An 18,059-nucleotide genomic window follows, 5' to 3' on the forward strand; every position below is an offset into this window, starting at 1 on the left:
CTTCTTAAACGTTGGGATAGTCCCAGCCTCAACTACTCCTCTGGCGGCTCGTTCCATACACCCACCACCTTTTGTGTGAAAAAGTCACCCCTCAGATTCCTATTAAATCTTTTCACCTTCACCTAAACCTATGTCCTCTGGTCCTCAAATCCCCTACTCTGGGCAATATGTCCCAGCTACACTAGTCCCACCTGGAAAGGGTACAGACAAGATTGCGAGGGACGTTGCCAGGACTAGGGCCTGAGCTACAGGGAGAGTTTGAGTAGGCTGGGACTCAATTCCTTGGGAGCGCAGGACGATAAGGTGTGATCCTTTGGAGGTGTATAAATAGGGTTGTCGACTGTCCCGTATTAGCCGGACATCCCGTATTTTGGGCTAAATTGGTTTGTCCCGTATGGACCGCCCTTGAACAGTATTAGAGTGCGGGGGGCGCTGTAGGTCTGGATAGTGTAGGCCCGGGGGCCGCTGTAGGTCCGGACGCTGTAGGTCTGGACAGTGTAGGCCCGGGGGGCCGCTGTAGGCCCAGACAGTGTAGGCCCAGGGGCCGCTGTAGGCCCAGACAGTGTAGGCCCAGGGGCCGCTGTAGGCCCAGACAGTGTAGGCCCGGGGGCCGCTGTAGGCCCAGACAGTGTAGGCCCAGGGGCCGCTGTAGGCCCAGACAGTGTAGGCCCAGGGGCCGCTGTAGGCCCAGACAGTGTAGGCCCAGGGGCCGCTGTAGGCCCAGACAGTGTAGGCCCGGGGGCCGCTGTAGGCCCAGACAGTGTAGGCCAGGGGCCGCTGTAGGCCCAGACAGTGTAGGCCCGGGGGCCGCTGTAGGCCCAGACAGTGTAGGCCCAGGGGCCGCTGTAGGCCCAGACAGTGTAGGCCCAGGGGCCGCTCGTAGGCCCAGACAGTGTAGGCCAGGGGCCGCTGTAGGTCCGGATGCTGTAGGTCTGGACAGTGTAGATCCGGAGGCTGCTGTAGGCCCGGGCAGTGTAGGCCCGGGCACCGACTAACGGAGGTTGCGGAGCAACCCGCCTCCCGGCCCGCGCGGCCGCCATTGGTGGAGCTGGAGCACGTGGCCGCTGGCTGGGTGAGGCCACATGGGGCGAGGGGCGGTGACGTCACCTTGTCCCTTATTTGGGAGTGAGGTAGTTGGCAACGCTATGTATAAGACCAATCTAACATGGTCCTCTTTCTTCTCCAAGTATGTATTGGCTGTGGGGAGCTCGGTGTTTCATGCCATGTTCTATGGAGAACTGGCTGAAGATAAGGAAGAGATCCGCATCCCTGATGTTGAGGCCCGCTGCTTTCCTGGCCATGATGAAGTAAGTGGTCTTTGATTAATTCAGCCCGACTCCCTTAAGCAGGAGTGTTTTGTGATGAAAGAATTGCTGTCTATGTAAATCAGGAGTGGGAGTGATGAAGCATAAATTAAATTGTGTCAAACATTTCCAGACATCTGTTAAAATGCCCAAGAAAGTTTATCTGAGATTTATCCAGTAAATACTTGCCTTCATATGAAGCTGTTCAATATCTATCTTTATAATACTAAAACTCTCATCTTGTATGTATGTTTATATGTTTTATGTGCGTTCCCGAAATGCAGCCAAAGCGGTACACGATAGCGCAACAATTTTAGGCCCACCTACGCACTGTCGGCCTGCGGTTTGCAGCAGCAAGTTTTGTTCAAATTGTTGTTATATTTTAAAAGTTATTGCTTTATAAACTTTATACTGTGAATGGGCCCAGCAGCCCTGCACAGTTGGGGTCCTTTCCTCTGCCTACTGTATTTGAGTTTGACTTATGTAAGGCGTATCTGACCTGCTAGCATGCAAAACAAAGCTTTTCACTGTACCTCACCCACTCGAGGAAGGGTGTGTCTTTGGAGAGGGTGTAGAAGAGGTTTACCAGAATGTGTCGGACTTCTCTAACTCCAAGTGACCCTTGCTCTCCATCCCTCCCCCTTCCAGTTCTCGACCAGTGCGACTGTCCTCGATACATTTTATCTCTGTTTGTTTTGTTGTCACCTTCTCCTGGCTAAGAATGATCTATCTACATTTTCCTTGGTCCCCCTCCCCTTTGTCTCGTTTTCACTTCCTTATAATAATAATAATAATAATAATAATAATAATAATAATAATAATAATATTCATTTATTGTCATTGCAACGAGTACAACGAAATTATCTCTGTATCTGCCTGACTCTCAGTCTGAAGAAAGGTCTCTCCCTGACTCTCGGTCCGAAGAAGGGTCTCGACCCGAAACGTCACACATTCCTCTCTCCAGAGATGCTGCCTGCCCCGCTGAGTTGCTCCAGCGTTTTGTGTCCATCTTAGGTTACCAGAACATTGCCTGGATGAGAGGGTATTAGCCATGAGGAGAGATTGGACTGTAGTACCTGGGGCTCGCCGGGACTGGGCCCCACTCCAAGAGGCCGAGCAAGCGGACCAGACCGGACTTTGATCAGTACAGGTGTCGGGGGTTAGGAGGGAGCGATAGATCAGCCATGTTGAATGGCGGAGCAGACTTGATGGGCCGAATGGCCTGATTCTACTCCTATTCCTTACGATCTTAATGGTGCCAAACCTAGGCGACTATCGCATGCGCCTCAGTGGATGTTTCTATGCTCTTTGTACTAGTCAGGATAATGCTCAGTATAACAATGGTTGACTGGACTGTTTGCAAAAAAAATAAATAATGAAGACTAATGAAGAATCGTCCAAACGCAGGCTCGGCGATCATTCGCTCAACACCTTCGCTCAGTCCGCCTTAACCAACCTGATCTCCCAGTGGCTGAGCACTTCAACTTCCCATCCCACTCCCTGTCTGACCTTTCTGTCATGGGCCTCCTCTAGTGCCATAGTGAGGCCCACCGGAAATTGGAGGAAACAGCACCTCATATTTCGCTTGGGCAGCTTGCAGCCCAGCGGTATGAACATTGACTTCTCCAACTTTAGATAGTTCTCTGTCCCTCTCTTCCCCTCCCCCTTCCCAGTTCTCCCTCTATCTTCCTGTCTCCACCTATATCCTTCCTTTGTCCCGCCCCCCTGACATCAGTCTGAAGAAGGGTCTCGACCCGAAACGTCACCCATTCCTTCTCTCCTGAGATGCTGCCTGAACTGCTGAGTTACTGCAGCATTTTGTGAATAAATACCTTCGATTTGTACCAGCATCTGCAGTTATTTTCTTACACCACGACTGAATAGGTCTTTTGGTAATGAGTAGGGAAACAACTGCAGATGCTGATACAAATCGAAGGTATCACAAAATGGTGGAGTAAATCAGCGGGTCAGGCAGCATCTGCAAATCAGTCTGAAGAAGGGTCTCGACCCGAAACGTCACCCATTCCTTCTCTCCTTGATGCTGCCTGACCCGCTGAGTTACCCCAGTGTTTTGTGATAGCTATTTTTGGTAATGAGATCATTCTGTGGGAGCCTGGACATTAGATATTAACAGTTACTGTTTGCAAAATGAGACGGTTAAACAGGCAGCTCTAATGTCATCGAGTACAACTGTTTGTTTTATAGGGTTGAATAATTAACACATCTGAAAATAGTCCTGAGAGCTGTGAATGTGTGTGTTCTTGTGTGTGTGAGAGAGAGAGAGAGATGAGAGAGAGAGAGAGAGAGAGAGAGAGAGAGAGAGAGAGAGAGAGAGAGAGAGAGGAGAGAGAGAGAGAGAGAGAGAGAGAGAGAGAGAGAGAGAGAGAGAGAGAGAGAGAGAGAGAGAAGAGAGAGAGGAGAGAGAGAGAGAGAGAGAGAGAGAGAGAGAGAGAGAGAGAGAGAGAGAGAGAGAGAGAGAGAGAGAGAGAGAGAGAGAGAGAGAGAGAGAGGAGAGAGAGAGAGAGAGAGAGAGAGAGAGTGAGAGAGAGAGAGAGAGTTAGAGTTAGAGTTGCTTGACTTTTCAATGGACAATATTTACATTCATATTTTAAATGGGTCATACTTACTTGGGAACTCTCGAATTGCCCTGAGGTCTCTGGTAATGTGTAAAAGTTGCATTGCTCCAGGGATTTCATTGTGAAGCCAAGGTCAAATAGAAGGAAAGTTCCATTATGCAAACTGGTGAAACCTGAGGCGCTGTGATACCAGTTGCTTTAGTTCTGGTACACATGACCAACACCATCGCCGATTTTCCGGCACCCTCGGTTCTAGAACCTTGCCCGATTCTCCATTTTGCCGGATCGGCAGAGGTCACGGCCTCCGAGAGGAGTCCAACGGTACCAGAACGTTCCGCCTAGGACGCTGAGTTGGGGGGGATATATTGGCCCGCCAAGTCGGCCTCGGGAGCCGGCTGTGGGAACGGATCTGCCGGCTCCGGGCCGGGCCGGAGTTCCAGAGCCCCTGCCAAAGGGGGGGGCAGATTCCACCCGCCGATCGGCCGCGGAAGTCCCGATGAGGTCGGGATCGGCCGCCTCACCCAGCCCAGGGGACACACCAGAGGGGGGGTTAGGGTTCAGCGGGAGGATTTCCAGAACGCTCTGGTAATTTTGTTCAGATTAAAGGAGGTGCAGTTGCTGGCAAATCGGTGGTGGACCTGTGCAGGTGACAATAGACAATAGGCGCAGGAGTAGGCCATTCGGCCCTTCAAGCCAGCACCGCACCAAGTGTTTGGCTCAATCACATGGGCCTTGTGGTTGAAATGACAATGCTGGATGTAATACAACCAAATTGTATAGGGGTTATTAACTTATTGGATTTTTTTTTTGTACGTTACGTTGTCTCGTGTAGATGGGGCATCTTGGTCAGCATGGGCAAGTTGGCCGAAGGGCCTGTCTCCATGCTCCATGTCTCTCTACAACATGGCACGGTGGCGCAGCGGTAGAGTTGCCACCTTACAGCGCCAGTGACCCCGGTTCATTCCTGACTACGGGCGCTGTCTGCGCGGAGTTTGGACGTTCTCCCCGTGACCGTGTGGGTTTCCACCTGGTGCTCTGGTTAGTTTTGGAAAATAGCATGGAAGAGGCCCTTCGGCCCACTGAGTCCACGCTGACCATTTATCACCTGTTCACAGTAGTACCATGTTCTCCCACTCTCTACACACCTGAGGCAATTTTACAGTGGCCAATTAACCTACAAAATCTTCATTGATGATGTTTGAGGTCCAGACTCTTCTTCAGGCTGGTAGATTTTTGCATGTGCAGATTGTGTCATTTAAATGCAAGAAATTACAATTAACATGGAAACTTCTCTCTTACGGTTACTTTAATAGAGTCATAGAGTGATACAGCGTGGAAACAGGCCCTTCGGCCCAACTTGCCAACATGTCCCAGCTACACTAGTACCACCTGCCCACGTTTAGCCCATATTCCTCCAAACCTGTCCTACCCATGTAACTGTCTAACTGTTTCTTAAACGATGGGATAGTCCCAGCCTCAACTACCTCCTCTGGCGGCTCGTTCCATACACCCACCACCCTCTGTGTGAAAAAGTTACCCCTCAGATTCCTATTAAATCTTTTCCCCTTCACCTTGATCCTATGTCCTCTGGTCCTCGATTCCCCTACTCTGGGCAAGAGACTTTCTGCATCTACCCGATCTATTCCTCTCATGATCTTATAAACATGATCTTATAAGATCACCCCTCATCCTCCTGCGCTCCAAGGAATAGAGACCCAACCTACTCAACCTCTCCCTGTAGCTCACGCCCTCTAGTCCTGGCAACATCCTCGTAAATCTTCTCGGTACCCTTTCCAGCTTGACAATATCTTTCCTATAACACGGTGCCCAGAACTGAACACAATACTCTAAATGTGGCCTTATACATCTGCAACATGACCTCCTGACTCCTATACTCAATACTCAGGCTAATAGCCAATGTGCCAAAAGCCTTTTTTTAGGCTTTAGAGATACAGAGCGGAAACTTAGGCCCTTGTATTCCGCGCCAATCAGTGATCACCCCATACACTAGCACTACACTAGGGACAATTTACAATTTTACCGAAGCCAATTAACCTACACACTGGGGTGTGGGAGGAAAGGTTCGCACCCGGAGAAAACCCACACAGATCACGGGGAGAACGTACAAACTCCATACAGACAGCACCCGAGGTCAGGATCGAACCCGGGTCTCCGGCGCTGTAACGTTTGCAAGTTTGTTTTCAGTTTCCACGATTGGCTTGAAGCACAAAGGAACTGATTGACTGAGTAAAGATCATCTGGTTTACACAAGCGTGAGGTCTAATTCTGAGTGACAATGACGTTGTTGAAGTAAAAATAGGCTTGTAATTGTGATATCGTAATGGGCAGCTGTTCCTTTAGTTCATAAGTAGATACGTTCTCGGAGAAGAATTAGGCCTCAAACTAACTGACGAACATGATGCCAGGGTAAACTAATCTCCTCTGCCTGCACCTGATCCATGTTCCTCCATTCCCTGCGTACCACGGTTCATAAGGTCTAGGATCAGAATGAGGCCATTCGGCCCACCAGGTCTACTCCGCCATTCAATCATGGCTGAATCAAACATTTACTCCTAACCCCATTCCCCTGCCTTCACCCCATAACCCCTGACACCCGCACTAATTAGTGAATAGTTCAAAGGATGGATTTATTATTTTGACCAGTTACAAGGGTTGTCAACTGTTCCGTATTAGCCGGGACATCCCGTATTTTGGGCTAAATTGGTTTGTCCCGTACGGGACCGCCCTTATCCCCTATTAGGCCCGGGGGGGGGCGCTTTAGGCCCGAACACTGTAGGCCCGAACACTGTAGGCCCGGACACTGTAGGCCCGGACACTGTAGGCCCGGACACTGTAGGCCCGGGCACTGTAGGCCCGGGCACTGTAGGCCCGGGCACTGTAGGCCCGGGAGCAGCTGTAGACCCGGGAACAGCTGTAGGCCCGGGAACAGTTGTAGGCCCGGACACTGTAGGCCCGGACACTGTAGGCCCGGGCACTGTAGGCCCGGACACTGTAGGCCCGGGAGCAGCTGTAGGCCCGGACACTGTAGGCCTGGAGGCCTGGGCGCTGCCTAACAGAGGTTGCGCAACAACCCGCCTCCCGGCCCGGGCGGCCGCCATTGGTGGAGCGGGAGCAGGAGCACGAGGCCGCTGGCTGGGTGAGGCCATGTGGGGCGTGGGACAGTGACGTCACCTTTTGTCCCTTATTTGGGCGTGAGAAAGTTGGCACCCCTACCAGTTACAAGGTTTCGATTGAATTGATTGGGAGATACAGCATGGTAAAAGGCCCTTCAGCCCACCGAGTCCATGCCGACCACTGTTTTGAAGGTAGATTTGTATGTGGAGCACGGCCATCATTTGGGATCCATCATCTGAAAGGATGATTAGGTTTAGGTTTATTGTTGTCATGTGTACCGAGGTACAGTGAAAAGCTTTGCTTTCCATGCCTTCCAATCACATCGGATAATACAATACATTTCAATACGATACGATATGATTTCACTGTTCTATCTGGGACATATGACAATAAAACACTCTGGACCCTTAGTTCTTGGCTTTTGATAGACATAATTCAGGCAAACTCAAATAAAATAGGTAGAGCAAAGGGGGAGATACAGATATTTTCCCAAATGCATATTTGCTGAATAAGATGGTGCAGTTTGAAATAGTGACTGGGCTAGTTGTGGCTTCAACTGTAAATTGGGTTCCGGTTTGAGTTTATTATTGTTTATAAGTCCATAAGTGATAGGAGCAGAATTAGGCCATTCGGCCCATCTAGTCTACTCCGCCATTCAAACATGACTGGTCTATCTCTCCCTCCTAACCACATTCTCCTGCCTTCTCCCCATAACCCCTAACAACCTTATTGTTACATGTACTGAGATACAGTGAGATACTTTGTTTAGCATGCCATTCAAACAGATCAGATAATACCATCTAGTCCAACTCAAGTACAATAGGTAGAACAAAGGGGAAGATACAGAGTGCAGAATATAGTTCTCAGCATTGTAGCGCACCAGTTCCAGAGACAAAGTCCAATGTCCACAATGGGGTAGAGGTGAATCGGACAGTACCCTAGCTTGTGGAAGGGCCGTTCAGAAGCCTGATAACAGCGGGGGAGAAGCTGTTCCTGAGTCTGGTGGTGCACGCTTTCAAGCTTCGGCACCTTCTGCCGGACGGGAGCGGGGAGAAGGAGGAATGCCCAGGGTGGGACAAGCCTTTGATTACGTTGGCTGCTTTCCCGAGGCAGCGTGAGGTGCAGATGGAGTCGATGGTGGGCAGCCAGGTCCGTGTGACGTACCTGGGATATGTCCACGACTCTGCAAATTCTTGCTGGTGGAAGGAGAGTCAATCAGACCTTCGGAACGGGAATTGGAGAGGCATTTGAAAGACGCGGTGGCTCAGCGGTAGACTTGCTGCCTCACAGCGTCAGAGACCCGGGTTCCATCCCGACTACACCTGTACGGAGTTTGTAGGTTCTCCTCAGGACCCGCGAGATCTTCAGGTTTCCTCCCACACTCCAAAGACGTGCAGGTTTGTAGGTTAATTGGCTCGGTATTAATGTAAAATTGTCCCGAGTGCGTGTAGGATAGTGTTAGTGTGCGGGGATCGCCGGTCGGCGCGGACTCGGTGGGCCGAAGGGCCTGTTTCCGCGCCGTATCTCTAAACTAAACTAAACATTAATTTGGTACGGGGAGAGGGGAAAGAACAGGGAATCGAACTAATGGGATTTCTCTGTTAGGAGTTACCATATACTTGACAACCGCAATAACCACCTTCTGTATCATTAGTGTTCTCTGATCCCTACAACTGTAAAGCACTAAATGAAACAATTACAGTGGAATTATAAATCAAAATAATGGAGCTCTTGTTCTTGGTTCATTGTTCCCTCGTCATTCTTCCCCATTCATTCCCCCTCTCTGCTTAACCTTGACGTTAAGGTTTTGTCTGCCTGCATTCAGCCAATCAATCTTCTGTCCTGTTTTTCTTTGTGTAATGAGGTCACAAAAGACACCAAATGCTGGAGAATCTCAGCGGGTCAGGCAGCATCTCTGGAGAACATGGATAGGTGACGTTTCACAGAGTGCTGGAGAATCTCAGCGGGTCAGGCAGCATCTCTGGAGAACATGGATAGGTGACGTTTTACAGAGTGCTGGAGTAACTCAGTGGGTCAGGCAGCATAGAAACATGGAAAACAGGTGCAGGAGAAGGCCATTTGGCCCTTCGTGTCAGCACCGCCATTCATTGTGATCGCAATGAATCATCTGCCATGATCACAATGAATCTCTGGAGAGCATCTCTGGAGAACATGGACAGGTGACGTTTCAGGACGAGACCCTTCTTCAGACTGATTGTAGGGGATGGGAAGGGGGGGAGGGAAAGAGAAAGCTGTTTCTTCAGAGGTGTTTCTTCCTTGTTTACAGAGTAAAAATAATTGACAATGGTTAATATGTAAAAGCATGGCATGCACCTGAGGTCAATTGTGGCTGGCACTGGTTTGTTCTGGCCTTTTCTAGCTTCCAGTTCCCCATTCCCATCCCACCCACCCACCCATAGTCTGCATCACCATTTAATGAAAAATATTCCTGGTCTTGAGCATTACTGAATGATACACACTCTGCTATTCTAGCTCATTATTGAAACATGATTTTTTAAATCCCAGAGATTCGATTGCATTAGACTTCAAAAGGGAGAAGGTATTAAAATATAGATCTGACTTTTAGTCTGAATTGCAGTCTGAAGAAGGGTCTCGGCCGTCTTTCTCTCCAGAGATGCTGCCTGTCCCGCTGAGTTGCTCCAGCACTCTGTGTCTATCCTTGGTCTCAGGTCAAGGTCTGAAGAGGGGTCTCGACCCCTAGTTTTCACCAGCGGGAGAGTCTAGGACCAGAGGGCACAGCCTCGGAATTAAAGGACGTTCCTTTAGGAAGGAGGTGAGGAGGAATTTTTTCAGTCAGAGGGTGGTGAATCTGCGGAATTCTTTGCCACAGACGGCTGTGGAGGCCAAGTCAGTGGATATTTTTAAGGCAGAGATAGATAGATTCATGATTAGTACGGGTGTCAGGGGTTAATGGGGGGAAAGCAGGAGAATGGGGTTAGGAGGGAGAGATAGATCAGCCATGATTGAATGGCGGAGTAGACTTGATGGGCCGAATGGCCTAGTTCTGCTCCTATCACTTATGTCCTTAAAAGGTCGCCAGTCCTATTTTCCAGAGATTCTGCCTGACCCGCTGAGTTACTCCAGCACATTGTGTCTTTCTTCACAAGTTCATAAGTTATAGGAGTAGAATAGGCCATTCAGTCCATCGATTCCACTCCGCCATATATTCATGGCTGATCTCTGCCTCCCAATCCCATTTTCCTGCCTTCTCCCCATGACCCTTGGCACCCGTTCTAATCAAGAATTTGTCTATCTCTGCCTTAAAAATATCCACTGACTTGGCCTCCATAGCCCTCTGTGGCAATGAGTTCCACAGATTAACTACCCTCTGACTAAAGAAATTTCTCCTCACCTCCTTTCTAAAAGAGCGCCTTTTAATCCTGAGGCTGTGGCCTCTGGTCCTGGACTCTCCCACCAGTGGAAACATTCTCTCCACACCCACTCTCTATGCCTTATTCTGTGAGTTTCAATGAGTCCCCCCCTCAACCTTCTGACCTCCAGCGAGTACAGGCCCAGTGCTGTCAAACGCTCATCGTATGCTGACCCACTCCTTCCTGGAATCATCTTCTCCACTAATTCCATGTTGTGAGGTGATGTAGGAAAAACAAACTGCAGATACTGGTAAAAAAATCGAAGGTAGACACAAAACGCTGGCTGGAGTAACTCAGCGGGTCAGGCAGCATCTCTGGAGAGAAGGAATGGGTGACGTTTCGGGTCGAGACCCTTCTTCCGACCCGAAACGTCACCCATTTCTTCTGAGTCCGAAGAAGGGTCTCGACCCGAAACGTCACCCGTTCCTTCTCTCCAGAGATACTGCCTGACCCACTGAGTTGCTCCAGCATTTTGTGTCTACCTTGTGCTGTGGAGTGTTGCACCTTGTGTCCATCTTCTGCAATAATCCCATGTTGTGTTGTGATGTGTTGCACCTTGTGTCCATCTTCTGCACTAACTCCATGTTGTGTTGTGATGTGTTGGACTTTGTGTCCATCTTCTGCACTAACTCCATGCTGTGCTGTGTTGTGGCAGGTACATCTACTGCGATGAGATTGAGTTGGCAGCCGACACCGTGCTGGCCATCCTCTACGCTGCCAAGAAGTACATCGTCCCACACCTTGCCCGCGCCTGCGTCAACTTCCTGGAGACCAGCCTGAGTGCCAAGAACGCCTGCGTGCTGCTGTCCCAGAGCTGCCTGTTCGAGGAGCCCGAGTTGACCCAGAGGTGCTGGGAGGTGATTGACGCCCAGGCCGAGTTGTCCCTGAAGTCGGAGGGCTTCTGCGACATTGACCACCGGACGCTGCAGAGCATCCTGACCAGGGAGAGCCTCAACGCCAAGGAGATCACGCTGTTCGAGGCGGCGCTGGGTTGGGCGGAGGTGGAGTGCCAGAGGCAGGAGCTGGCGACCAGCGTGGAGAACAAGCGCAAGGTCCTGGGCAAAGCGCTCTACCTCATCCGGGTGCCCGCCATGTCGCTGGACGACTTCGCCAATGGCGCCGCGCAGTCCGGCCTCCTCACCCTCAACGAGACCAACGACATCTTCCTGTGGTACACGGCGGCCAAGAAGCCCGAGCTGGAGTTCGTCTGCCGGCCCCGGCGCGGCCTGAGCCCCCAGCGCTGCCACCGCTTCCAGTCCTGCGCTTACCGCAGCAACCAGTGGCGCTACCGGGGCCGCTGCGACAGCATCCAGTTCGCCGCGGACCGCCGCGTCTTCCTGGCCGGCTTCGGGCTGTACGGGTCGAGCTGTGGATCGGCGGAGTATTCGGTCACGGTGGAGCTGAAGAGGCAAGGCCTGGTCCTGGGCCAGAACTTCAGCACCTACTTCTCGGACGGCTCCAGCAGCACCTTCCCGGTCTGGTTCGAGCACCCGGTGCAGGTGGAGGCCGACACCTTCTACACGGCCAGCGTGGTGCTGGACGGCAGCGAGCTCAGCTACTTCGGGCAGGAGGGCATGACCGAGGTTCAGTGTGGCAAGGTCACCTTCCAGTTCCAGTGCTCCTCGGACAGCACCAACGGCACCGGAGTGCAGGGCGGACAACTACCAGAGCTCATCTTCTACGGCTGAGAGGTGGCGCCAAGGCGCTGGGATGCCCGCCACACCTCCCCCCTTCGCCCACGCCTCCTGTGTGGCCTCGTGGAGAGGTCACACGCCGCTCCCAACCTCCTGCTCTCCCGACAAAGGTTTCCAAGTTGCGGCACCTCCAGTGGAAGCCAAGGAACCGCAGATGCTGGTTTACACAAAAAAAATCACCAAGTGCTGGAGTAAGTGTCCAACGAGTCTGAAGCAGAGTCCCAACCCGAAACGTCACCCATCCACGTTCTCCAGAGATGCTGCCTGACCCGCTGAGTTACTCCAGCACTCTGTGAAACGTCACCCATCCACGTTCTCCAGAGATGCTGCCTGACCCGCTGAGTTACTCCAGCACTTTGGTGACGATCTTGACTCCCATAGCCGGCGGCGTTTGGGCCCTCCATATCGGGGAGATTAAGCTCCCGCATCGGGGGGATCTCAGCTCCCCCGGGTCGGGGCTGGTCGAAACCTTCTGCGGCTGGAACTTCCCGACATCAGTCTCGACCCGAGACTGCGAGCTCCTCGGTATTGAAGTCCGCAGGCCGCAGTTGGAGCGTCGATCCCAGGCAAGGGATCTAACGCTCTGATGGTAAGTCCATGGCCCCGCGGTGGGGCTCAAAGTCAGCCCCGAGCAAGGCAGCCAGCTCCACGATGTTAGGCCGCAGAACGACCGGAGATACGACCCGCAAAACAATCGCATCTCCGGCAAGGGAAGAGATTGGAAAACAGTTAAACCTATGCTTCCCGGTACAGACACTCAAATTAGGACCCCCTCCATTTAAAATGCCTCCAATTCGATCTTTAATTTTATCTTCTCTCATCCTCTTTTGTTGCAACTTGGCCAGTCTTGCAAGATTGCCATTAGTGTAAGACAGGCACAGAAAGCTGGAGTAACTCAGCGGGTCAGACAGCATTTCTGGAGAATTGTGGACGTTTCGGGTGCAGACTGAGCGATGAAGGGTCCCGACCCGAAACGCCGCCTATCCCTTTTCCCCAGAGAAGCCGCGTGTCCTGTTGAGTTACTCCAGCATTTTGCGTCTATCTTCGGTGTAAACCAGCGTCTGCAGTTCCTTCCGACACAGGGTATTGCCAGATGAGGGTCACTTGATCATCGGTTTGATCTATATTTATCTGCAGCCTTATGCTGTTCTGAAAGCAAACCTGTCTGTTCTCTGTTTCTATACAAACAATGGTTTATTTAAAGATGTACTGGCGTGACATACTGTACAGGGTGATTTCTGAGCTAGACCTGATAAATTATAAGCAGCCTGTACTCACTGGAGTTCAAAAGAATCAGCGGTGGTTTCAGCTTAGCTTAGTTTATAGATACGGCGCGGAAACAGGCCTTTCGGCCCACCGAGTCCGTGCTGATCAATGATCCCCGCACATTAACACTATCCTACGCGAGGGACAATTTGCACCTACACCGAGCGAATTAACCTACAAACCTGTAGGTCTTTGGAGCGTGGGAGGAAACCGAAGATCTCGGAGAAAACCCACGCGGTTATGGGGAGAACGTACAAACTCCGTACAGACGGCGCCCGTAGTCGGGATCGAACCCGGGTCTCCGGCGCTGCAAGCTCTGTCAGGCAGCAACTCTACCGCTGCGCCACCTGGTGGTCTTGTTAAAGCATAGGGCAATGGTGTGTGTCCATAGAGTGGACATGGTCATCTCGATCAAGGGGACACCTCTCCCCCAACCCTCTCTTCCCCCCTTAAGGTCATAAGGAAGAGGAGTAGAATTGGGCCATTCGGCCCATCAAGTCTACTCCACCATTCAATCATGGCTGATCTATCTCTCCCTCCTAACCCCATTCTCCTGCCTTCTCCCCATAACCCCTGACACCCGTACTAATCGAGAACCCCTTATTCTCCCCTCTGTTCCCTGTGCCCCGCTAGGAATTGCACCCCTTTCTCCCCTCTTCCATTTCCCCTTTACGCCCCCACCCCAGGTCCCCTTCCACCTCTATTCCTTCCTCCGGCTTCACATTTCACATTTTCCCTCGTAGTCAGCAGAAAGACTACACATAATTCTAATCCAGCCATCCACAGTGCACAGATACCTGATAAAGAGAATAATGTTTAGTGCAGGATAAAGTCTGATTGAAGATAGTGTGAGGGTCTCCAATGAGGTAGATGGGAGGTCAGGACCGCTCTCTAGTTGGTGGTTGGATGGTTCAGTTACCTGATAGCAGTTGGGAAGAAACTGTCCCTGAATGGCAGCACGGTGGCGCAGCGGTAGAGTTGCTGCCTTACAGTGAAGGCTATGCCGGAGACCCGGGTTCGATCCCGACTACGGGCGCTGTCTGCACGTTCTCCCCGTGACCTGCGTGGGGTTTCTCCGAGATCTTCGGTTTCCTCCCACACTCCAAAGACGTGCGAGTTTGTAGGTTAATTGGCTTGGTAAATGTAAAAAATTGTCCCTAGTGGGTGTAGGATAGTGTTAATGTGCGGGGATCGCTGATCGGCGCGGACCCGGTGGGCCGAAGGGCCTGTTTCCGCGCTGTATCTCTAAACTAAAATCTGGAGGCGTGCGTTTTCACACTTCTGCACCTCTTGCCTGATGGGAAAGGGGAGAAGAAGGAATGGCCGGGGTGAGACTGGACCTCGATTCATCCTCAATTATTCCAGCATCGTGCATCTGTCTCCCTGTAGTTGACTTGACCCATTCTATAGACTAATAGAGGTGTTTTTCTTCTCTGGGTGTGAATGTGGAGAAGATGGAGAAAAAAAACTGGAGATCGATTTGGCAAGAAAATGTTTTGAATTGCAGTAAATGCCTCTCAGCTCCAGAACAGTTTAGCTGATCAGAATGTACTCACTTGTCGGCTTATTAGATTGTGTGGGAGGATGAAAATTCAGCAGAAATCAATGGTAGGTTGATGAACTGAAAGAAGCCTATAATCATCTTCTAAAAGAGTCCTTCACACACAGCAAATGAACCTTGTAAATAGAAATTGGTTTGGCTTCAGATTTTACAGTCTGATAATTAAGAGTTTTCAAGGTTTCTGATTTTTTTCTTGTTCACTAGCTACTTGTAAAACGTCTTTGATCACACTGCAATTTGGAAGCAAAAGAGAAATCAGAATAAGAGTGCCTTCAAACAAATCGTTTAGTTCAGTTTAGTTGAGTTTGGAGGTACAGCGTGGAAACAGGCCCTTCATCCCATCGAGTCCATGCCGACCAGCGATCGCCACACACTAACACTGTCCTGCGCACACTAGGGACAATTTACAACGATTACCACAGTCAATTAACCTACAAACCTGTGGGCGGTTGGAGTGTGGGAGAAAACCAGAGCTTCCCGGAGAAAGCCCACGCACGCAGGTCACAGGGAGAAAGTACAAACTCCGTACAGACGGCGCACACAGTCGGGATCGAACCATGGTCCCAGGCGCTGTGAGGCAGCAACTCTACCGCTCCGCCACCGTGCCGCCTTTTCTTGGGAAGTTAAATCAAGGAAAGCAGTTTGGCCTGTTAACACTTTCATCTGAAGCTAGTGTCTGCGGACAGTCAGGAAGGACTTTCCCTGACTCTCCCTTCAGCCAATATCACTTACAAGGTGACACACTCGAACGGTTTAAGATTTCTTGAGAATTTCAGATTTCAAGATGGAATAGGAACCTGAGGGGTAACTTTTTCATTCAGAGGTGGTGGGTGTATGGAGCTGTCAGAGGAGGTAGTTGAGGCTGAGACTATAACAACATTTTAAAGACACTTGTGCTGGTATATGTGTAGAGGGTACATGTACATGTATCTATGCCAATAACCCAGCTTAGATGTCCTGTCCATTGTAACATCCATGATGGATAGTAATAAATCATTTGGCCCTATTTGGAGAAGTCCAGAATAATTGAACTTTACATTTGAACTGAGGTTGTTGTGTGTTTCAGGAAGCACTATGTCACACCAAGGGTGGTGAGAATCGGGAAACATTCCTAATCAACCCAGCACCATCAACCCATCCACTTCTACCATAAATAATACTCGACTCGTATTCACTGGAGCTTAGAAGGATGAGAGGGGATCTTATAGAAACGTATAAAATTATAAAAGGACTGGACAAGCTAGATGCAGGAAAAATGTTCCCAATGTTGGAGGAGTCCAGAACCAGGGGCCACAGTCTAAGAATAAAGGGGAGGCCATTTAAAATCCAGTTGTAGACAGCTTGCTTCTCCCTGGTGTCAAGAATCCAGCATCCCTTCCCTTCACGACACCTATTCGCCATACTGTATATTGAGGCCAAGAAATGTTCCCAATGTTGGGGGAGTCCAGAACCAGGGGCCACACAGTCTAAGAATAAAGGGGAGGCCATTTAAAACTGAGGGGAGAAAATACTTTTTCACCCAGAGGGTTGTGAATCTGTGGAATTCTCTGCCACAGAAGGCAGTGGAGGCAAATTCACTGGATGAATTTAAAAGAGAGTTAGATAGAGCTCTAGGGGCTAGCGGAAACTTCGACAGATGCGCCGTGGAAAGCATTTTATCGGGATGTATCACAGCCTGGTTCGGGAACATAGATCGACCCAACTGCTTCAGTTCAATAATCCTTCACCCCCTTGCCCAACAAAACACATTTTTAAAAGATATCTCTGGATGTTTAGTTTAGTTTTAGAGATACAGTGCAAAAACAGCCCCTTCGGCCCATCGAGTCCACACCGCACAGCGATCCCAGAACACTTACACTCTCCTACACACGCCAGGGACAATTTACATTTATATTTATACCAAGCCAATTAACCTACAAACCAGTACGTCTTTGGAGTTAAACATTGAACAACATAGAAAAGAGGTGCAGGAGGAGGCCATTCGGCCCTTCGAGCCAGCACCGCCATTCACTGTGATCATGGCTGATCGTCCACAATCAGTACCCCGTTCCTGCCGTCTCCCCATATCCCTTGACTCTGCTATCCTTAAGAACTCTAACTCTCTTTTAAATTCATCCAGTGAATTGCCTTCTGAGGCAGAGAATTCCACAGATTCACAACTCTCTGGGTGAAAAAGTTTTCCCTCATCTCCGTTCTAAATGGCCCACCCCTTATTCTTAAACTGTGACCCCTGGTTCTGGACTTCCCCCCACAACATCGGGAACGTGTTTCCTGCCTCTCGCGTGTCCAACCCCTTAATAATGTTATATGTTTCAATAGGTTTCTAGGTCATCGCTTGAATATGGCTGAAGGAATCGTTCAGAGGGGCTCCACACAGGCGTGATGGGCCGAACAGCCTCTCTCTGCCTCGGAGAGTCGTGTCATTTCACAACCACCCCTTGGGGAAGAGTATCATCTGGGTTGTGTTGAGGAGAATTTCAAAGTGGTCATTCATTTTGAAGTCTGGAAGGGGTGGCAGTAATTAATGAAAACAGACAGTGGTGACTGATTTAGCCCATATGCAGCAGATATAAATAGCAGCTTTAAAGTCCAATGGGCATAATGTGTGCAGTTGGCAGAAGTTTTGAAAGCTGGCAGATACTCCTAAAGTTATTTTTTAGGGTCACAATCAACCTGCATCAAAAACGTGAGATGGCGCTTGGGACAAACTGCCTCGTTTAATCTGCTTGATTAACGTTGGCACGCGATGGGACTGTAGTCACTTCTTTCAGCTACATGGTCTAAATCTTATTATGTGTCATTGGAATCAAACACACAACGTTAGAAACGACGCAGGGGGCCATTCTGTCCACCGCGCCCATGCTAGCCCCCCTTGTAAAGAGTAGCCAAGGGTCCCGAGATGAAACGTCACCTGTCCATGTTTTCTTTAGACTTTAGTGATCCAGGAGTGAAACTTGCCCTTCGGCCCACCGAGTCGTTGCCGACCAGCGATCACCCTGCACACCAACACTATCCTGCACACCAGGGACAATTGTTACCACAGCCAATTAACCTACAAACCTCTGCATCTTGGGAATGTGGGAGGAAACCGGAGCACCCAGGGAAAACCCACTCAGTCACAGGGAGAACAG

The 18,059-nt window shown here is 50.3% G+C and overlaps 1 protein-coding gene across 1 annotated transcript in view; it reads left to right on the forward strand.

The window, feature by feature from the left end:
- LOC144596818 (BTB/POZ domain-containing protein 3-like) overlaps positions 1-15,935 on the forward strand; it is a 25,926-nt gene extending 9,991 nt beyond the window's left edge. Inside the window, 3 exon segments of the mRNA XM_078405649.1 lie at positions 1,188-1,280; positions 1,282-1,307; positions 11,063-15,935. Of these exon segments, the coding sequence (XP_078261775.1) occupies positions 1,188-1,280; positions 1,282-1,307; positions 11,063-12,095 (1,152 nt within the window). The 3' untranslated portion in view covers positions 12,096-15,935.
- Positions 15,936-18,059: the final 2,124 nt, after the last annotated feature.

Source organism: Rhinoraja longicauda, chromosome 9 (assembly GCF_053455715.1).
Source record: "Rhinoraja longicauda isolate Sanriku21f chromosome 9, sRhiLon1.1, whole genome shotgun sequence".
Classification (NCBI taxonomy): Eukaryota; Metazoa; Chordata; class Chondrichthyes; order Rajiformes; family Arhynchobatidae; genus Rhinoraja; species Rhinoraja longicauda.